Source organism: Cupressus sempervirens, chromosome 3, assembly GCF_028749045.1.
Source record: "Cupressus sempervirens isolate cs-2001-9-10 chromosome 3, ASM2874904v1, whole genome shotgun sequence".
Lineage (NCBI taxonomy): Eukaryota > Viridiplantae > Streptophyta > Pinopsida > Cupressales > Cupressaceae > Cupressus > Cupressus sempervirens.
This window is the reverse complement of record NC_143120.1, coordinates 935,409,287-935,433,230: the sequence shown is the minus strand read 5'-3', so window position 1 is coordinate 935,433,230 and position 23,944 is coordinate 935,409,287. Positions and strand designations below refer to the sequence as shown.

General features: G+C 37.2%; 1 protein-coding gene across 4 annotated transcripts in view; it reads left to right on the top strand.

The window, feature by feature from the left end:
• Positions 1-23,944, top strand: part of LOC149569825 (uncharacterized) — a 217,515-nt gene that overhangs the window by 46,475 nt on the left and 147,096 nt on the right. For all 4 annotated transcript variants that reach the window (XM_089822553.1, XM_089822549.1, XM_089822548.1 and 1 more), the window contains exon 3: positions 19,430-19,483. In XM_089822553.1, coding sequence (XP_089678679.1) covers positions 19,430-19,483 — 54 coding nt within the window. The remainder of the gene's footprint in view (positions 1-19,429; positions 19,484-23,944) is intronic.

The window sequence follows — 23,944 nt, the reverse complement described above, 5'->3', positions numbered from 1 at the left end:
TCATCACTTGGCCATTCGTGTGCCATGTTCTGATCCGCCACCTGTCTATAAGGACTGCATTTTACAGTACATTGTGTAACATCCTATTCAAAATTCTCATAATAAAGCCAAGAATTTACGAGCTTCCCCATGCAAATTTCAAACAGTTCCATATTCTGACCCTTACTTATTTCACGAGCCAGCTCATAAATTTTATCTATGGGCTCAGTTTGTGAATCTGCAAACGGTTTTACATTCTTGTCCTTATCCAAAATGGGAGGCATCAATGTGTCACTGAATTCATCAAATTGGTCTCTTAGTTCAATCATTCTAGACTCAATATGTTCTTGTAAATTGTGAAACTAGTTAATGACTTAACTATCTTTGCAGTAGGGATAGCCTTAGGTGGACTATCATTATCAATCCTTGCACATTGCTCTATCACCCATTTTATTCAACCCTTTGGACCCACTTCTCAAAGGTATGCTTGACAAATGATCTATCATTTTCAAATTTACTTTTGGCCAAATGAATCAAAGAATAAACTTCATGAATCCTATACATCCTAGGGTTTATTTTCTCATGTAAAACTAACAGGGTAGTCTGAATAATCCCCCCCCTTATTTTTCTCAAAATCATTCCCATCCTTTTCAGCTGCCAATCTCAACTCAAAAATTTCCTTTTGCAATGCCTCCAAACACTTATTTTCTTCATAGGGAATCTGTTGCATTGGCACAGGAGTTGTCAATTGCATTTTTTGCACTAAACTCAATAGATCTGATGGCCCTACCACATCTGTTTTTGCTGCTTGGTAGTTTCCAACTCTGCAACCGTCTTGTTCAATGATTCTACTTTGGTCTGCAAGCTTGCACAAAACTTTGACTTCTCCTCATGTGCCTGGAATACATGTTTATATCTTAGGGTGAGCTCTTCATATTTCGTCTCATGCTCCTTAGCAACACCTTAGCAACATCATCAACATACTTAGCATGAGGAGACATCCATCCAGTGGCCTTTGTGGGGTCAACATCTCCAATCCTCTGCAGAATAACATTTCCCCTTATGCCAATATCTTTGTCAACAATTTCTCTATGTACTAGAGGGAGAGAGACCAAATAGCCAGTGTGGCATAGTCTTTGCTGTAATATGTCCCCTTCATGAGTTTACCACCTTGCTGAGAATCAGGGCGATGAGTTTTCTTGCTTTGCATAATTGAATCAAAAGCCACAATATCGGATATGTCCAAATTTGGTAGCACAAGCATCCCTGACTCACGAACAAGTTTCTTCCCTCCTTAGGAGTGATGGCATCAAATTTCTCCATCATCTCATTTTCAATCTCTTTTATAGTCTCTTGTTCATTGGCACTAGGCCTTTGTGCCTTTCTTTCATCTACCAGCTGCTGGCACTCTTGTGCATGCTTCTGCCATAAAAATTTCTTGAAGTAGACAGACTTGACAAATTTGTCATCCTCCATAAATTCCTTACAAGCCTCCATCCTAACATCTCTAGGCAATATACCCTTCCCTTCTTGGGCAGAGATATCTGACACAGGCGCAATAGGCATGAGAGGCATTCCCTGCATCATCAGATTGTCAGGCACAAATATTACATCTTCTTCCTCATCTTCCTCCTCAGGGGTCACATTCATCTCTGCATCAGATTCCTCTATTTCAATCTGCTTTCCTCTATCTCTACCAGGCATTGTAATCACACCTTTTGAAGTGCCCTCCTTGAGAAGTAAATCATGATGGTGCCCAGTAGGTGATGGATGGGAAGGTGGTCTTGGAGATTGAGGAGTCCTTCTTGGTGGATCCTCTACTTCTTGCCCCTGATAAATCACTGGTTCATGAGGGCCCCTAGTGGATATCTTCCTTTGGTGTACAATTAAGCCAATCTCCCCTTTCTTCTTCTTAGATGATCCAGCATCCTCAGGCTCTGCTTCACTCCTGGGCCTTTTTGGCCCTACCTCCTGTTGAGGAATCAGATCAGATGCTTGGAGCAAGAGGTCCACGCCCTATGTTGATTCAGCAAATGTGACCTTTGTATTCTTTGACCTTCCAAGCTTTTTCTTCATAGCAAGATATATATAAATGAAATTGTTGAAAAGGACATGCATTTTCCTGGACATTGGCTGAATAGATAAGAGGGGATCATACTCAGGATCAAACTCTTGTATCTTATTGAACATATCCTCAAAAGCAAACCATTTCTTCTTTTTAGCATCCTGGGATTTGGGATGAAAATCATTTCTGATTATGTCCTCTGGAAAGTCAAACATATGATGTCCTCGGGGTTTCAGATTTACTTTGCCATCAGCATCTTGTAGAAATCCTCTACATTATTTAGCCTCTTGTTACTGACTCCCATTTTGTAATGCCTGAATAAAGTGCTGATTTCCTTTCAACTGTTGAGTTTCAGATCTGCTGCAAATGTACTATGGACTGCATTATTAGGTATGTGTTTTCCAAATGGCAGTGACCTCTTATATAGATAATGAGAATAAACCATGAAGAGACATGTCCCTTAATGGGATATGTCTATTTATTAATTAGATAATTAATATAATAAAAACTTTAATATTTTATGTATATATATATATAAGTTTCTCTCATATAACAATAAATTTATATCTCATATATGATGAACACACATATAACTTATATCTCACATATAATTATATATAGTTTTATTTGACTGAAGCTACCAAACATCAACACTCTCTCTTAGCTAGGGAGGATAAACAAAAGACAAATATTACACCATTGGTAATATTAGAAATAACGAGTTTTAAGGGTATCTTTGATTAGACGATATCCACCATTTTGATATCACATTTGATATCAAGAGTATTGGTCTTTTAGAATAGCAACACATTATATTCACCAAGTACTCAAATAAGGTTTGATATCACATTTGATATTATAAGTATTGGTCTCCCAGAATATCGACATTCGATATTCACCAAGTACTCGAATAGTTTGATTTTACCTCTGATATCAAGAGTATTGGTCTCCAAGAATGCATGATATTCACCAATTACTCAAAAATGTTTGATACCACATCTAATATCATGAGTACTTGTCTCCCAGAATATCAGTGATATTCACCAAATACGCTTTGAGTAATGGCCTTCCAAAATGTTGAGATGGAAGATATTCACCAAGTACTGTAAGTAATGGCCTTCCAAAACATCATAACGCGTGATATTCACAAAGTACTCTAAGTAATGGCCTTCTAGAACATCAAGTTGCGTGATATTCACCAAGTACACTATGTAATGGCCTTCCATAATATCAATTTACATAACATTCACCATGTGCTCAAAAAATCTTAATAAGGTGTGTGCACACGCATTCTCATAATGCTTACCATATAAACATCCACCATGCAAAGTATAATCTATCATGATCTGCATAGACATCGTAAGATATTCATCATAATAGAAAATTAAGTAATTGTAAGATCGCCACCTTTCAATAACTCATACAAATACAGGTGATAATCATTTGGAAGTCTGTCACTTCCTCATGATGTACACATAGGGTTAGGCCTGGTTAAAGTCACATAGTCTTGAGGTAAATTCATGAGTCACAGTCCTCTTGACTGCTACAATTTATCGATCACTGGAGAATTCATCTCAGTATGGTTTACTCCCTCTGAATCAATGTGACCGAGATCACTGAAGGTTGGCTGAATCATATCCTCTATCTGCTCCCTCTCTTTCAAGGTTGCCTCTAATGAAATTTCAAACTCCCTCTGAATTTCAATCTTACTCTTCCTGCAAAATTATACTCGGAAGAAAAGATCAAGGCAAATAGTTCTTATAGTATGTATTAAAATACCAAAATAATGATAATATCATGCCAAAAAATATAGATAATATCTAATTTAAATATATGCTTTAAACATATATGCATAAATTCAACCCTCAATATATTGTGATCTATATATTTTAAACATATTATTCGATATCTATTATCACTCTATCTAATATTTAATGTTATCATTAATCCTATATATATATATGTGTGTGTGTGTGTGTGTAACTGATTAGTAATCATAACAATGTTAGTATAATCATATTATACTTGCAAGGATAATTTCTTAATCTTATTTTCACATAGTATAGCATGCCTCCAATTATCTTGACTTACCTTACCCTTGTGGTGATGTGGGTCCTGTCCAAACTTAAGTGACGCCTTTCTTTTAATCACCTCTCTTCGTACCCTGCTCAACACGTAGTTCAATATGATTGGAGTGTGCTGGGATTTACTCTTGCCACGCCCCATGGAGGCCATCTTGTGCCTTGATTCTCACCACAGCATGTAGGCTCAACTCCTCTCCGGCCTTGCCTAACACAAGCAAGTTCTGAGAGCAGGAGTCGTCTTTGCCTCGGGCTTGCTCAAAGCAATTTGTTTCCTCGAACAACATTAGCGATCACATTGCCATGACATTCAAATGGGAAGCCCAAGCGAGGAACAATTGAGGGATCCTTCATTAAGAGAGGTCATGATGAACATATTGACTCCCAATCCTAAGATGGCAGACCTCATGGAGAATGAATGCTCAAGGGAGTCATGGGAGGGAACAATCAAGCGACTTTGGCCTAATTCAAAGTACCTAGAGATGATCGTGGCATGCGCCATGGCCTAGTACATTCCAACCCTAGATTTATATAGTGTTAGATTACCTCAGTTGTGTACGATGTACGCCTCCTCAGAGTGCTACTTCGGCCTCAATCTCTATCTAGTCACAAAACCATAGGAAGTGTCTTACACCATCCCTAAATGGTTCATAATTGATCATCCTTGTGTCTTAATCATCAACATAGTTATGTTCTTTGTTACGATAGAAGGTTGTATCAGTATCAGGTAGGAGATGTTCTATGGGTAACCGACTGCCACAACTCGACACTGCAGTTTCTGTTCGTGTGCTGCAAAAATGTGATGTTGAGCATTGACTTGGACAAAACTAATGAAGTGGAGTTGCAAAATGTTGTAGACAAAGCAACGAAGCATCTGGAGAGTTACAATGCTCGATTTATTGAATACAAAAGTTATGCAACAAAGCCCCATTGTCATATGGTGTTATTAACACAGGTCCAACTATTTAATTATCCCCCTTGATCATAATGTTTGGTATTGGTTGTCATACTCCTTTCGCATGGAATGAGATAATCTTCTTTCTCACAAACCATGATTTAACGTATTTGAAGATATAGAATCACACCAACAATTTCCTTCTAGGCATGACTAAATTGATTAAGTTCATCTTGACGAGTCATATGATTTGCGTTATAAAGACAACATGAGTATATTGTAACTATGTTTATCAAACCGTAGAAGGAAACGAAGAAACCAGTGAGTGCAATTTTTCTACTTCAAACTCTATCATTTCTTATTGATTACTCCACAAATAAGTTTGTGCATCCCACATTATTGTATCTTTGATTTTCTCACATTTGCAACCAAGCTTTGATACCATGTTGAGTTTTAGATTTGTTGCAAATGTACTAAGCACTACTTTATTAGGTATGTGTTTTCCAAATGGCATCGACCTCTTAAATATATAATGAGAATAAGCCATGAAGAGACATGTCCCTTCATGGGACATGTCTATTCATTAATTAGATAATTATATAATAAAAACTTTAATATTGTATATATATTATATTAATTTCTTTCATATAACAATAAATTTATATCTCTTATATGATGAACACACACACACATATATATAACTTATATCTCACATATAATTATCAAGGTTGCATGGGTACTCGTACCCACACCCCTGGTACTCGTACCCACGTACCCAAGTACCGGGTACACGTATCCCACGTACCGGGTACTCGGTGGAGAGCATCATAGCTAAGGACCTTGATTAAGATTCTGATTTTTTTTTTTGGTTTTTTGTTTTTGTATTAGCTTGTTGTTTATCAAACTCAATTCAAAACCAAATCAGTTTGAAACTTTGATACTCACTAACAATAAACTTTATCACTGTTCAAGTTAAAAGTTTATCATTTGCAATATGTCATTTTCATATGGTTTAGGATCTTCTTGTTCATGTTTAAAGTCTGCCTTCTTTGTTATGCATCTAAGCATTTATCATGTATTATTATTTCAAACATATAGCAAATCTGAAACTGAAAACAGTACATTACATTTGCAAACTTTATCACTGTTCTTGTTTTGAAAAACCATTGTCATGACTCATAAAATCAGATTTTTTATAAATATAAAAGTGTAATTTTTAAGTAAGTTTGACATACCCAAGTACCTCCGTCCCCAATTATGAAAAATACTTTAAACATTCAGCAATAGCATATATATATATATTTGACTTATGGCTTATATTTTCAAATTTCTTGTTTTGAATGCTCAATGTCATGACTCATGACAGATATTTTGATTTTTATATTTTCTATAAAATATTAATTATATAGAAAAAATTAGGCTTACACACGTACCCCCATCCCCTATTTTGAAAAATATGCGTACCCGTACCCGCTCCCGTACCCGTTCCCGTTCCCGTACCCACGTACCCATGCAACCTTGATAATTATATATAGTTTTATCTGATTGAAGCTACCAAACATCAACACCAACCTCCCTTGATCATTGCAAAATGGTGGAAAACAGTTAAGTCTGGGAAGAAAGTGCCCTTATTTGCCCTAGGGGGAAGGTCAGTGTCTTGTAACTCCTCGATCCGTCTCATGATTTTCCAAGAATCTGTTTCTCATGGGAACATTTCTAGGCATTACCAAAGGTCTTCCTGGGAAATAATAAATTCTAAAGACAACGGTGTGAGGGTAGAAATAAACATCTCCCCATTGGTGAGATAAGGGATGAGCAAAATTGTAATCAATTGGTCTCAATAAAAGCATCTGAGGGCTTGGGACCCCCTCAATTATCGACATAAGCTTCATCCTTAATGGTCTTCTAAACTGATTCTCAAACAAAACAAAACCTGAATCATGCCAATTAGGGGACATGATGGTTGACCATAATTGGATTGGTAGTAGCTTACCATCCCTCTTAAGCTCCAAGGTCATAAACTGTCTGAAGTGAGCCATGTTGTGATACAAAATTAGGTGCATGAGCAAGGTGTACCATAGAAATTCTAGTGCCTCTCCCTTGCGCAGAGCTGTCAATACTTCATTAATCTTCTCTTCTAGATAAGAAGCATAGTCATATATAGTCACAAAACCACCTATTTGAATCCTAAGCACATCCAAAGGGTAGCTCTGACAAATTTTCCCTTGTTTGATAGCCCCAACACTTGATATAAAGTTGTGTCGGTATCCTTCATAATGTCATTAAAAATTTCAACATTACTCACCCCAGCCCCTAAAACCTCAGATGTGAGTTTAACTCCCTCTGCAGTCCCCAAAAAGGCATTTGTGACTCTCAAGGCATTAACATTAGTGTTAAAATATGGCTTCTCAAACTTTGCAAAATCAATGTCATCAGTAGCATCTAGAGCCTAATGGTGATCAAAAGCTTTTCTAATTTATTTTGCATTTATTTTTACTAGGACACCCCTATCCAAATCCCTGATCTCTTGAGTGATTGGGTCATATTTGTCAGCCAATTGAAGCAATAAATCCTCATCATGAATACACTGGGAACCTCTAGTTTACCAAGATCATACTGCTAGACATTATACAAAGGGGTTCAGATGTTTGCCTGTCCATACCACTGCCTAAAGATTTCCAACTCCGTCCTTAGCATGTGTATATTCTTAATTAGACCATATTTATCTTTCAAACCAGTGCATATTTCTACACCTAGGTTTTTCCAATCATCTAGGGCTATTTTCTTCTCCTTCGAACCTGGGAATTGGTCGAGGAAATCTTCTTGAAGGTGTTTGTTGAAGTAGTTAAATTTACTAGAGTGGGCTTTGGGAGGTATTTTGACACAATTCTTCAATTATAAAATCACTAGGGTTTTGATATAATTTGTAGACATAACTTGGTTTTTGATTGTTTAAAAGCAACACCAAAATTCACCACAAGAGAACCATACTGACAAACTTATGGGAAGAAACACAAGCTAAATTTTCAAAATTAGGGCACAAACTTACTTGGAACTCTCCTTTGCAAGTTTGCCTTAAGTTTGCAAAATCCCTGGCTTTGTGCATTTTCAGCTTCACAATGATCACATAAAGCAGCAAAATAAAACAAATCTATGAGAAATCAGCTTTAAAACTCATCAACGAAGCTCTAAGACTGCGAAGTGTGCAGAGTAATTCACACATTAATGAAACAGTCATCTCTATACGCCTTTCTTCAATTTCAAACCTTCACTGTCGATCATCATCTACCTGACATGGATAACTCACAATATTCTTGACCTTAGTTGAAAAATCTTTGTCAACAGTTGGGTCTGTCCCTTTGTCCAATCAGAGAAAAGAATGACGCCACGTAAGAAAGCTTTGACATTTCAACTTTTATTTGGAGAAGTTACGTGGCATCATCTCGTGTTTTCAAAAAAAGTTTTCTCAGAGAAACGAAAACATGAGGGCCATCGATCATCTCCTAATGCATGATAAAAACTTTGTTACAACTGCATTATCCTTCAAGCAACTTTACTTTTCTTTTAAAAGATCTTTGCTGGTTTTTGTCACATGCAAAAGGAATAGACCATTAGTTGATCGCTTTTTAATCATTGCTGAGAACTCGTCCATTAGACATGCGGTAGGATCTTGTGTTTTTGGGAAACTATTTATCAGGACTCTGAAAACACGAGAGCCGTTGATTTTATCCGTGGTTCCATTTATATTAATATTACTCTGGCCCCATTGACACAAATCCTCGTAAGCTTAACGTGGTCCAATCGACAGATGGGGCCCTTTGACAATCGCAAGTCCCATTGACATACTTTTGACGAGACACATTGTGCAGCATCCAAATCTCGTGTTTTTAGGAGAAAGTTTCAAAGATCCGAAAACACGATAGCCATTGGTTCTATGTAACCCACTATCCTTTAGCGTCGAATGACCCCACCGATTAAGCGTTTTATCACCGTTGATCACTCCAAACGGAAAAATCTTGTATATTGTGTCAGAACTACTTGCCAATAGAATGGAAGAAATAAGAACTGGGCCCAACCGGTTCATTACACAATGCCTGAGACATGTGGAATCAACTCATGTTTTCGGAAGACAAAGAGTCAGATCTCTGAAAACATGACAGCCATTGATTCTCTTCCTTTGTTTATGTGATCCAATTAGAAGATTGGGCCCGCCTATGCCACGTGTATGCATCCCATGTTTTTTGGATGACTACCTGTTAGACATCCGAAAATGCAACAACCATTGATCTTTCACGGACCTACTTGAGGAAATAAAAACACATGCCAACCACAAAACTTAAGACTTAGGGGAATTATAAAGGCTAGACGCGACAAAGGGTACAAACATTAAGTTATAACATTAGGATTACAAAAAGCACCCCCACGATGACTTAAGATACATCATTTAAGTTACTAAAAGTAACTTAGGAATATAAAGTCCAAAGGTCCTCTAAGAACATTAGATGAATTAAATAAGTGGCTGTCAGGAAAAGATCTTTAACAGACGATTGAAACATGTTTCTATTGTTACAATAGGTCAGACAACCATAACCTTTGCTTTTCAAAAAGAAGTATAACACATCTAGCTTTTCCCTAGGATCAGGACTAAAATGGGTGTTTGGATTGAGAGACGAACAATACTTTTATGCATAGGGTTGCATTTTTTTAACTCTTGATTTCATTTTCAGCTAACCTAGATAGGGAAAGACAATTTCTTGATGCATTTACCACTTTTTGGAATCCTAATGTGTTGCATATTTGTGGGAAAACCCTTGACAAGTTGCACCCTTTAAAACATACTTTGTGGATATTTCATGTTTTCAATGCCACCAATAAAGTGTGCCTAAAATTTCTTAATTTACATCTTTAAGATGGACATGGGATTGTTAGTGGTTTTGCCATGTATAAAATGTGCTTTTTAGGATTTGACTTCTCTTATAAGCTGCTGACACTTTCTCATAAGGCATTTGCCACATTCGGAACTTAGATGGAACTTTGAGGAAGTTCGCAATCGCCCCTCAAAGGTTTACTATTGCTTTGTGGATTTCTGCAAGGCGGTCGACTTCGTCCCTAGAACAGTTCTATTCCAAAGAATTTGACAATGGTGTTTTGGCAACTCTCTTGAGTGGCATGATGACACTGTATGAGACAATGGTTGGTCGTATTAGGACCCCTCACGGGGTGTTTGAATTCATCCGCAACACCATTGTGGTGAAGCAGGGCTGCCCTCTTTCCCCCACTTTGTTTCGATTCTACATTGATGAGCTGGAGTAGCCCCTTTAGGCACACTCTCTTCTCAAGGACAACTATTACTTACACCAAGTGCTTATGTCTATCCTGCTCTTTGTTGATGACGTGTTCCTCATGGTCTCCTCCCTTGCTAGCTTGCAAAGGCTTCTTGATGGCCTTGCTTCTTTTTGTGACCTTTGACAAATGATAGTGAACCTAAGCAAGATCAAGGTGATGGTCTTCAATTGCCTTAAAACCTCACCTCCGCTTTTTATTTCAGGGCGAGGAGATCGAGATTGCTTCCTCTTACATCTATGTGGGGGTCAAGTTTTTGGGCCCTTGCTTTAGCCTGAGTTTGGTGGTCCAACCTTGTATCAACAAGGGCTGTGGCTCTCTTACCCTTGTTGAGAGATAGTGCTTTAGACATCACTTCCAGGACACTAGGTCCAAGGTGACTCTTATGGATACTTCGATCCAACCTACTCTGCTCTATGGTTTCGTGGTTTAGGGGTGTTGGTTCCCAAAACCGCAGATTGGAATCCTACGAGCCTTGCCTGCTCGATGCTGGGATATCCAACTGGTTAAGGCCAACTTGACGGGATCAATTAATTGTGATCTAAATCCCCTGCGCTTCTGGCTCTGCAAGACCGAGGCGGGTGCACCTAATCTTGGATGAAACACTTAGATCCAAGACACTTAAAACAGATCAATCAAAGCACAAACACAATAAATATTTCCAAATGGCAAGAAATATAGAAAAACTTTAAACTTGTGATATATGAATTGAGAACAAAAATAAATGATTGAAATAATGTTTTAAATAAAGTATGAATATAGATTAATGCATCATATGAATATATTACTTTCTCAAAGGCAAGAAATTAAACAATTGCCAGCATATGGATTATGAATCAGGAGTAAAACACTAGTGCCTAATTAAATAGGCAATAGAGTCAAAATTATCAATTGAAACGTACAACTTTATAAAATCTAATATATTTGAATTATAAATAATTTTAATAATCAGACGCGATGGATCGATTATTTAAATGCAATTTTAAATAAGTCTAAAATGCACTTTAACTCTTACTGAGACAAGTTAGACATAAATACGGAAACAATAAATTATTTCACAATATTTATGATTATCAAATTTATAATGCAATAATGATCCCGTCCACTATTCTGAATATTAAAATATGTATAAAATATAAATAAAAGACATTTATAAAGGACACAATTTAATAATGAGTTAAACTCTAATGCAGATAAAATAAATGCGCTTACAGATTATGCCTGAAAAATTAAAAGTAGAGACACTCCCTAAGGATGATCTATCTACAGCAAATATATCAGGACCGAATGAGATTGACTCAAAAATCCACTATCCACAAGCTTGGTTCAACAAGTCACTCCGTTGCCGATGAGAAGATATAACATATCATAAAACAGGCTAAGAAAAAGTTTCAAATATGAAAATTGAATGTTGTTGTCCTTGGTTCTACTTTACATATATTTATAAATGTCCAAAGGGCACCGGTTATGTTTTCAAACATTGCACCTCTTCGCTAAAACTAATCCACATTTAAATTTTTTATACGAATCAAATTGTAACAGGCAGTTATATCTTTCCCATGGTTCACAATAATTGATGGAATTTCCATCCATCTAACAATGATTCATGGCCAATAATCTGCAATATCCGCCTCACATCTGTGCAGACCTCTCCAACATCTAGCGATTCCTCTATCTGTCAGGTGTCAAACCTCCCACGACTTAAGTATCTTCCTTTCCAGAGTCTCCAACACGTGATGGCTCCCACGTTTGAGCGCAACCTGCCAAAACATACACAAAGCACTGTAAGTAAGTGTAAACAATTTATGGGAAATACTTACCAAAAGATCTTGTTGACGCTGCCTATTTCCTCTTCCCGTGAATACCTCCTTATTTTCCGCTAATAACCAGGATGCGAAGGCTTGTGAGTTCCGTTAAGGGTAACAATCACCATAGCTGAGATGTGGCACGTAACACATACCTTTTATTATGTACAATTTCCTCGCTGAAGAATTCACTCGACATATTCCATCATATGCATTTATCGGTGGACACTCTTACTAATCATGCCTTCTATTGACGACTTTCTATTACATCTTCCTCAAGTCTATTATCTAAATTTCCATTTAACAACGCAGGAGTACTTTTGCATGTTACTTTGGAGTGACAATGAAAAATATCATGAATAAACTGAATATATCTTCTGATGGCAAGACGGGTTATGGTCTTGGCAAATTGATCAATAAACAACTTACAATCAAAGGTAGCAGGTCGCTGCATATAAAAGCGTGGTACATGCTCTGCTCTGCATAACAATATTCATATACTCCTGATTCTCATCAGTTACCCTCACATCAGCAAAACGTTGAATAAATCTTTCCTGTCTGATATTGTTCACCGGGCTGCTTGTGGTTATTTTTATTTTTATCTTGGATGACTCTTTCTTCACTTGCACTACTGGCAGGATTTCATGGATGAGGTGCCCTTTCTGAGTGCTAGAATTCATCAAAGCCTGAAGGAAAATAATTCACCTCCTCATCTCATGCACGAAATTCATGAAACCGTCATGATGATTGGTGTGACGTGAGTACTTGGGCGCACTAACAGGGAGCAACAAATAATTGGAGCCAAACCTGTATCTTTGCTCAGATAACTCTTGCAATTTATTCATTATCAAAATCTGAAGACCTATTAAATTATCAATCCATTCGGGCAATCATTGGAGACTTCTCAGCTTCTTCAATAAACAAGCATCAACAATTATTAACACTAAAGAAATACACCACAAATCTGAAGGGCTCTATTAGAGGTGTCTGTAACTCCATTGATGCTATGTCATGCATTACAAATTCATACCTGACCACTTCCTCTTAAATAAACCTCAAGGTCTGACTGGCTCAGAAATATATATATATATATATATATATGAATTGTGTGGATTATACACCTAAAAAATTTACTGTCAGCAGGTAACGTAATGACCATTATTTCTGGACATACAATTTGATCTGGTCTTATTAACATCTTTGCCTCTGTACACATGCCTAATCTATTTGCTGCATATTATTAACAAGCCTGAACAATAACAAACTGAAATCAAATCCATGCCTTCTTCTTATCTGCTATGTCTTGGTAGAAAACTTGGGCACCAAAATCTGCCTACTCCAGATAAAGGCAACCTTCAAACATTCCTGAGGCTGGTATAACAATTCTAGAGGTAAGAGCTTGCTCGGGCTTCTGATCTTCCCTGTCTATGATAGCCTTTACCAAAGATAACACTTAATACTTCCTGTATATGCCACATGCAAAATTTTACATTTGTAGAGTGTTCATGTAAGAATCTGTAAACAAGCTTTTGTTTGAAGTGAGTAATCCTTATTATAATCTGAAAATAGAATATTGATCTCCAACATGCTTCACGACTGGAAACTCTAACTCTTGTGAAAATCTAGGCTCCAGGCTTCATATTCTCACTCATTAAGATCAAAAATGGAGGCAAAATTTTCGGGCTCCATCAGGGGGCTGCCCCTAGTAGATTTGGACTGGCCTCTGTTGAGAGGGCTCAAAACATTCTTCTGTGGTGTGTTATGAGGTGTAGATAGTTTACCCCACAAAACATTGTTCACATCCATTACTCCTTGGACGCCCCATCTCATCTTCTACCATCCTAACAGGAGCTAAGCATACATATCAAGATGGACATTTATAGAGTATATTCACACTACTTGGACTTGTCCCCCAGGAGGGGCTTCATTCAATGATGGCATTCTATGTGGAGCATTTTTTTGAGTTATAGTTTAAGGTCATTGTGGGTCCCTCATACCTATCTCATGATTGGTCTCATGCCTTGCGTATCTCTCTTGGTTCTTTCAGAGTGGGTTCTCATCGGCTCTGCATCCAAACTGATTACCATATGGCAAGGGAGGATAGGATTTGTAAGCTATGTGATTTGTGGGAGGCTGAGACATAGACTCACTTCATCTTTTACTGCCCCATTTACTATGAGATTAGAGTAAGATTCTATTGCTTATTCAGAGAGGCCCAATCTCTCTCAACTTTCTTCACTTATACAAATGAGAGGTGCCTTTCTCTCTATCTTCAGGAGACACAAAGGCCTCAGGACCTCACCATGTAGAGGCTTTTCCCCCTGAGATCATAGTATGACCAGCCCATCACCTTATTCTTCACTATGGTTCTCCCCATGCAGGGCACCAAGTGGGCTTTGGATCCCCCATTGGGGTTTCCTAGGGCTGTGAGACTGCACAAATCTTCCATTCAACAACAATCTTCTTCTACTTCCATCTCTTTCAGGGGCTCTTGAAGGTATCTTGGGGTTTCCTATTCCACAGCCTATCCATCGACTCTAGACCTTTTCCCGATGATCGGAACATTTAGCTGGTTGTGGTTTCTAGCTTGGTGGCTCTGCTTGCTGGTTGTTGGTTTGGTTCCTTGGTTCTTTTCTTTTTGCTCTATCTTTCTTCTGGACATAGTTTGGCACTCCTTTTGTATGCTGGGTTGCTGGATGGTTCTTGGCAGTCCACTAGACCCTTTTGTTGGACATTAATAAAATTATCTTATCTCCTCTCCCTAGAGCTGCCACCCCAAGAAAGTGTCAACTTCATTGATTATATCATCCTTTCCCTTAGGCACACTTTCATAATGTCCTTGTCACTTGACTTAAACTTGGCACATATTCATTTGACTTTTGCCACTCAGATAATGTTTGGAGGAGTTTTTAGGTAGCACTGCCACTCTAAAAGTCTACCACAATATAATTTAGATGCCATCATGCCTTTTAGGTGTGGATTGGTAACGCCTCTGCCGTTTTGTAATGGCTTTGTCACTACAAAAGTGTATCTCACTTTATCTTGTCATTCAATTTCATCCTTGGTGCATTTCAGTGGTGGCACATTTCATGCCCTAGGCACATTTTGTCAAGCTGCTTGCCATCTAATTTCTTCCCAGGTGCAGTTTCATAACATATTTGCTATCTTCTTGAGTGGAGGGCAACTGAGTTTTCTCAATATCAGGGACTTTTAGAGGAGTCTGTCCACTACTTCCCCATATTGTTTGTTGAAACTCTCATTGCCTTTGCAAACTCACATTAATTTTTAATTGTTGCAGTCATCACTAACAAGAATCCCAATTTTTTCAATTGGAATAGTCAACCTTGATCACTCTGCAAGAATGGTTAGCTAAAAGAAGACTGAGAATGGACAAGCTTTTGTAAACTGATTGGAAAGGCCATTAGTGACCCTGAGTTAACATATAATGATATATTGATAACAAAAGAAAGACACCAAGTTATACAAACATCAAGATTCTTTTGGTGCAAATACATATATAGGGATGATGCTTTTCTTTCAAATGTTCTTCTATTTTTTAGGCCTGGTGTGTCTTAAAAGTCATTAATCCATTTAAACTTGTATTTTGTGCCTCCACCAGTGACCTTATCACTCAAAACACTATTGCCTTGTGAGCTTTTTCACATATGATTATCAGAAAACTGTTTGCTCAACACGACCAAGGGAAAACCAAGCTTAAAATAGGACTGGAGGCAAGATACAATATGATAGTCAGGTTTAGTCAATCAATTTGATGGATGGTCATGACAAAGCATGTACAGAAGGGCTTACCGTTGATAGTTGTGTAGCAATGCAACAATATAGATACCTGATTTGATATCACATCAAATTTATGAAGGTGCAATCCAGTAAAAAATTAAGGTACATGTATTTTAAAAATTACTTTGTGAAACTAAATCACTAATTGATTTTAAAATTAGTCATAGTTCATAAGACTCAACTTTCTATGGTTTGTTGGTCTTTTGTTTCCTTATACGCAGCTCTTTTGAGTTAGTTGTAAGTGGTTGTTGATGGCTATGTTTTGTTTAACTAGTGTTGGGCACTTTTGATATATTTCTTATAGTTGGAGAAAGGATTTGGTCCCTGGCTAGATAAATTCCATACAAATAAAAGCATTGCCTACTATACATTTGTTTCTCAATTTTGTATTTATTTTGTTGCATGTTCATTTGTACATGTATTAGTGTTATCAGATAAAGGTGTAAATATTGGAACTTATTGTAATGTTCCCATCATAAAATAAATAATTAGTCAAACCTTTGTTTATGGGCCGATTGATTTAGTACATCTCGGACCCATTTTTTATTTAATTGTTTCCATAGGAGTGGCTGTCGGCTATCTTTGTAAACCCTTGGGAAGTTTCTCCGAAGGGTATTTAAGCACGGCATGTAGGAAGTAGTATGTAGGCGATTTTGATTATTCTCTTTGAATGCGAACTCCTGTTGGAGTTCAGTATTGTTCGCCATTTCGGAAGTGAAAGATCTTGCCTACTTGACTATTTCAATTTTGGTGGGATTCAACCCTCACCTTATTTTGTCTGTGTATTACTTTGCTTGGATCTGGCAAATCGGAGCACCATCTTTGTTGTAGATTCATATATACATCTTTGGAATCAGATTGAATCAATTGTTTTGGTATAAATTAGCGTAGTTGGTGAATGTATTGCTCTGGTATCTAGTGTAGCTCAATCTCTTACACTATATGACCCATTACCAATTCCTTGCTTTAAACAACACCTACTGTATGGCTTAATCAGCTGCTGCTCCATTCTACGGCCTATTCATCCCTCCTGTCTCATGGTTTCCACTCCACATACCATACAACATTGCACTCCACCTTCCTCACTACTCCAGATCAACACCATATGGACACGGTCCGTAGAACATCTCCCTAATACCGTACGGTCATATTAGAAGCCCCGTACGGCTCCTAATTGCATCCCAATACCACCGTACGGCCTCCATTGTGTTCACTGCCTGTCATACACCACCTTACGCTCTTTTCATTGCACATTTGGTGAATGATTGATAACCATTTCATTGTTGGAACGTGTCGGAAGGGAAAACGAAACGTTACACTTATATTCAAATGAAACTTAGGCAGACTCATAAATAACTGGGGTTAGTCAATATCTATGGTAGCAATTGGCTTATTAAAACATGGCATGTTTAAAATTGGCAAAGCAGAAAATTATTGGCACCTAAGAATTGTACGAGAATTAAGAAAATGAAAATTGACACCATTTTTTGGTTGGTACCCCTATAAGACTTCAGTTTCAGATCTTCTTTTCTGAGATTAGTGCTAGTAATTTTTTTTTCCTTCCAGTCAAGACTCAAGATTGTGTTGTCTTCTCAAACTAACATTTTGTAAGGAAAATATGTTTCAACAAAACTCTATACTGTGAAAATTATGGAAAAGAAAGATGGGAAGTCTGGACAAATGCAAACAGCTCCTTCAGCTTTGCTCACTGAGAAATAATGGAAGAAGTTTCATCTGGAAAAACATGAGAAAATTGTTTGGAGGAACTTGATACGAGCATATGAAGGTATGGTAAAGATTAGTGAAATTCAAAGATGGCATAGTTAGGAGAAGCAAACCACGAGCAAGGTCTGAGCACAGTTTTCTGTTGGCAATGCCTTAAAAAATCAGTCCAGTGTCCCAAAAAGTGGCAATGTTAGTTTTAAAGCTCACCAACATAAAAGAGATGGATAAGTCTTAAGGTTTGGCCCCAAGTTAGATGGCTATGCCAAGGTAAAGACACATTTTTGATCCAGAGCTGGTAATCTTAATCCAAATCATGCCTTTAGTTGATAGTGAATAAATCTGTCATAAGTGGCACAATTTCTAGTGGCAGAACCATTATAAAGTCCTGCCAATAAAAAATGAAAATTATCATAATATAATAGGAATTTTTTTGCCAGAAATCATGATTACCATTTTTATCATGATTTTCAAGTGGAAGATCATTTGAAGCAGAGTGCATGCAAACCCTGGCCTAGAATAGGCAAGGAGAGGCTTCAACCCTGCCAATAATAGAATAGAGAGTGATTGAACCCTTCACTCAGTGCTGTCATGTCACCATTGACTGATGTCCATGCCTATGGTAGGAATAAGCTGACCATTGGGCTGGTCATCCCCTTCTCTCGCTCAAGCAATTGAGCCGTATTATTCTATTATTGCCATTGCTATCGCTATCAATAAATTAACAAACTCACAACTTTTGGTTGAAAAGAATGAGTTACCTGAGCAAGGTCTGATTTCTTGGGATTAAGCCCAGACATCTGCAACTGCGCAGCAACATTTCAGAGTTTTGGAGTGAGTACATGATTAGTGGTGGTTTTGATCTATTGAACTATCACTAGGACTCTTTAGATTCTGTCATTTGTTAGGTAGACTTGGCTCTAGTTTTATTCCACTTTGACATAGTTTGCAATGAAGGCAATCTGTCACTTCTTCTTAGGTAGATAATATCATATTTTTTATGTTTTTCATTAAGTTCTCGTGACCTCCGTATTGAGACACTTAACTCTCTTTATCTTTGCTACACATTCCATTTATCGATATCAAAGATGGGTGCTTGTTGCTTGTTCAATTGTTTATTTTATAAATTTTCTTTGATAAGCATAGCAGACTGTCTTCAAAGCTTTAACATGGTTATTTATTGTTACTTACCTTATCTTTTATCATTTTCCATGTGGCTAGTAATTAGTGAATACACATTACTGTTAAGATTATTGTATCTTAATTGTTCTTTGTTGATCATCTGACAAAGAATATGTTAATGTGTTTCTATACTTCAAAAAATGTTTTCTTCATTAAGGCCATAAGTTATATTTCCCATTTTTAAATGACTATTTACGATAGGTATCATTTGTCAGCCAGGTATGATACCGCCTAGGGCTCTGTGAATTATGTATATTTATTATCAAGGATGTTCTCCTATTGTATTCTGTATTTTTAGCGTCTACAATGAAATATACAAGAAACTTATTATTTATTACAGGCCTTTTAATTCCATGTTATTCTCTGAATGCCAATAATCTATGCACCTAAAATCCTGTGTTTGTATCTTTCAAATATGATTAGATGATGGATTTTTTTTGTAACCTTTAATTTTTGACTGCCCGATGTATTGTTCAGCACATTCTTATAAGTAATGCTTCATCTAGTTATCCACTTATACACTGTTGTTCTCAGTACAATATATTTTGACATTGAACAGACAGGTGTAGATCCCAATTCAAGGGACAAGAGGGGCAAGACTCCCCTTCATGAGGTTCTCTCTCTCTCTCTCTCTCTCTCTCTCTCTCTCTCTCTCTCTCCACAAATGGAAAAACATTGGTTTATGTAAAGCATAAAATTTGTGAGAGGCAATGCTAGTTTTTACAATGTTTAGAAGAAATTACCAGTAGCTGTTATGGAATGCTCATGGTTTGTGGAAAGTGCTTGATGACTAGTGACAAGTATTGAACTACTTCTATATGACTCCTTAGTCTTGGTCATGTAGGGCTTAGGCTATAAAAATGGATTTGACTTTTGCTAGATGAGTTGTTAACTCTTTATCTCTAACAGTGTGCTTCAAATAAATAAGTGGTGGTTGTGCAGAGTCAAGTTTTTTCTCATTAAGCACCTGCATTTTTTCTTTCAAAACTTGCTTTAAATACATTGAATTTTCACTATAAGCTTTCTAAATGAGCAGTATTTCATCTAAGTAAATAATCACACACAAATCTATACTTGGTGTATGATTTCCCTTTTCTGAAATAGAATTTAATGATACAAATTAAAGTATAAAAGAATATTAAATGGATATGAAAATGTTATAATACAATAAAATATCCTAAACAAAGGGATTAAGGTATTGAAGACAAATAATATTTTGCAAGCATATACAAAATTTGTAATTGCATTATGATAAATAGTATAAACTATGCAGATGGCGAAGGCATTTTAGGTTGGCCCCGTCAAGCTGGAGGAATAGTTATCAATTCTAGTTACGACTCTATGTGAAGCCAACAATGTTGGTATTATAGAACCCAACATCATAAGGGTGCAAATTGCAAATAGAAGGATGTGTAATGTCCCCTTTTTGCCTAGCATGTCAATACATAATTAAATAAATAAACAATAATGCTAGCCTATTATCTATTCTTACCATAGCTAAAGCATTAAGTTAATAAAGGGGGTTAAGTTATTGCTAATACAAATTTAATTATTCATTAGCAATCATTAAAGGGGATAAATAATGACTTAATATTCCTTGGCAATGCTTCGTGGTGGGACATTAATTGAAGATAGGCCCATATTTTTTATTGCCTAAGTCAAAACTAGAGAATAGAAGAGGTGATTAAATATTTTTGCTGCTAAAAGATCTTCTTACATAAAGGCATCGAATTGGATCATATGTGTGAAACGGGGAGGTGGAAGATACCCAAAGAGGAATGGGATGATAAGGTTTGTCTTATTTACATATCTGGATTAGTAGAAACAGAATGTCATTACATCATGTATTGCACAACTTGTGACAACATCCAAAGAAACTATATGGATTCCTAAATGTTGAGTCTCTGAATACCTTGTTTGAAGAAGAGTGGATTGTTTGGATGGCAGATTACTTGTTCAAGATTAATAGCAGAAGAAAACTGATCAGCAGGAATTAGTTTCCACCCTTGGGCTGCTTCCGGGCTTGGGCAGGTGCTTAGTTTGTGCTCTTTGGGCTAAATTTCTCTAGTCCCATAGACTACCTAGTTTGATGGACATCATTAAAAATCTTCATTCGTTCATTCTATCTATCAATCTTTGCAAGGAATTTTTTTTGCATGTATCACATTCTGATTTTCAAAACGGATCCCTTGAAAGGTGCTTGCTTGGATGCAACCCCAAGCAAACCTCTTGCTTTTTCATTTAGCTGTACAATATAGAAGCAGCTGCAACAAGTGTATGGATCAGGTTTCGGTCTTATTTGGGTAGAAGTAAGTTTGAGAGGGTTTAAAAATTATTTGTGGAGTGGTACAAAGCAGTAGGGTCTCTAAGAGGCCGAAGCTTCCATGGATGGTACCGAAGCTTCCATGGATGGTAGAAAGGTTTGGGAGGATTTGTCAAAGACAACTGACATACATGAATGGGGAGAACTGGTGGTTAAGGATCTTCCAAAGGTAGGACGAAAGTAGTTGGGGAGTTTCGCCGGATCTTCTAGGGGAATCACAATGGCTTCAAATGTGTTGAGTAGAACAAATGGAGACCAGAAAACAAGCCAAACAATCCCAAGTAAAAGACAAAATGGAGACGGTTCAAAATAGAGTGGTTATTGTCTGTATAGAGGCCAAAGGATGGAGAGACTCGGTCTCAGTGTATAAAGAGAGGGCTTTCTTTATGAAATGGGGTGGAAGCTGGCTAGAGTATCTTGGGGTTTGTAAATGGTGTGATGGGAATTGGGGTAAGCATCTTTCTTTGAAAACCCTTCTAAATGGATTCTTTCTTGTGATAATTGGCAATGCTATGGAAAAATAGCGGATTATGTATAATGGGCAATTTATGATGTGCGGTCTAGGGTTTTACATTAAGGATTGGACTCCAAATTTTAACCCCAAGCAAGCTACTATTGAGGAAATTAGTAAGTTATTCGATATTAATGGTCATTTAGATATTTAGACATTTCAGATATTTGATCTTTTAGGCAAGTTTTAGTATTATTTACTTTCTAAATAATATGGAAACTTTCCTGCTGTCATCCTTTTAGAAAGTTTCCATTTATTTTGAGTTATTCTCTATATAAAGAGACTTCATCTCCATATTTTTATTAATCTTTTAGGGTTCGTTTGGTAGCAAGAATTGAGGTGGAATTGGGAAATGCAAATACTCGAAATCCCAAATTCGCTATTTGTTTGTAAAAAATAAAAATAGAATTAGAATTTGCAAATTCATATCTTAGCCCAAAATGGGCATACCAATATTCTCTCTCAAAAGGTGGATTTGGAAAACCAATTCCAATTTCACTTTTTCCTAAAGCAAATTTGATCCATGGTCGGGTTCGATTGCCTGCATTGCCCTCTTTTTTGTGTGAAGGGAAAACATTTTCATTGGAGCCAAATTCCATAAGCAGAGAAGACCCTCGTCCATCACCATTGTTGAGAAGGTGGGCATCATGGTTTAACAGAGTTTCCACTGTATCCACATCATCACATTTTGATGCCTTGTGGAAGGTCATTTTTGATAGGATATCTCCTCTGCTTGCATAATCTCTATTGTTGGAAAGAACCTTCACAACTCGGGCTTTCCCTTGTGAAGTAGCAATGTGCAATGGGGTTAGACCGTCGGGATCCACCAAATCACCCTCAGGCCTAACCTTATTAAAATATGCTTTCATCAATTACCTAATCATAGCTTTTCTTTTGTATTTTCCTTCAGCTACATCGTCTAATGGGTTTTTGTTGTTTCTATCTTTAGGAAAGATCAGTGAAAAACTTAAGAAATGCTGAAAGGGGGAGGGGGTGAATTATTATTTAAAAAAATTAAAAGTAAATGCAACTGAATGAACACAAAGGAAACAAAGACACAAGGATTTATCTTGTGGAAGCCCTTTTGGGTAAAAACCACGGTATCACTAATCATTGCAAATGTGGGCTCCAACCCAGTACATCCAAGGCTCCAAACTTCTGAACAAAGCAGGCTTTAACCTAATTAGACTGAGGCAACTACCTCTAAAGGCCACAACCTCCAACTAACTGATGAAGCAATAGTATTACAACCAGTTTAAATCTTGTTTTATCATAAAGTAATAAAACACTATTGAAAAGAATACATATGCAGCAGCACAACCGTTCTTACATGAATGAGTTCACAAGTGCAGCAATTGAACATCCTATATCAGACCTGACCCCACAAATGATGTATTTTTCACACCGTTGCAGCAAACGTCCCTCCTCCTTGAAAATATGCCTATCCCACCAAGTTTGTAATCCCTTGTTTACACCCTATATTCAACTCACCCAAGCAATTGACATCACTTCAAAATGAATCCCCCAAAATATCTAGTCTTCGGTCCACAAAATACTTGTACTCATCCTACACACTCTTGTCTAAGTTCTTCTTTCATATATAAAAAAACAACGATGATCTGGACTTCAAAAATCTTCTAAGACTCCTCTTCCAGGTGCCTTCATCCCATTTGCTCTTCAAACAGTTACATTTTTTAGTCATTATTGTCATTAATTATCAGTAATGAGTTTAGGACAAAAGAACTCATCATGCGACCAATGTCTAATCTCTAGCATTCATTTTTCCAGAATAATTGATGTTTCTTTTAATAACTTCACCTAACTTGCGAACATTTTATCTATTCTAGGCAATTCCAAATTCAATGCTGTGTATCCTGATAATCATCACTTTCGGCGTGTAGTATGCAGAGGCCCATGCATAACAGATAGAAACATTTGGCAAACATGCAAATTTGAAGAAGCAAACTGCCAAGGACCCCATGCATCCGTGGAACCATTTCCCGTGGACTAAGCTTTCTCCCTTGGACGAAACATGTCCCCGCAAAAAACCTCATACTCCCTCGGTCGAAACACTTCCCCGTGGACAACCATTCTCTTACAGACAACATTTTCTAGTGGAGACATAGGTGGATGACTATTTTCCCATGGACTACCATTCTCCTGTGGAGACACAGGTGGATGACTATTTTCCCATAGACTACCATTCTCTCGTGGAGACATAGTCGGATGACCATTTTCCC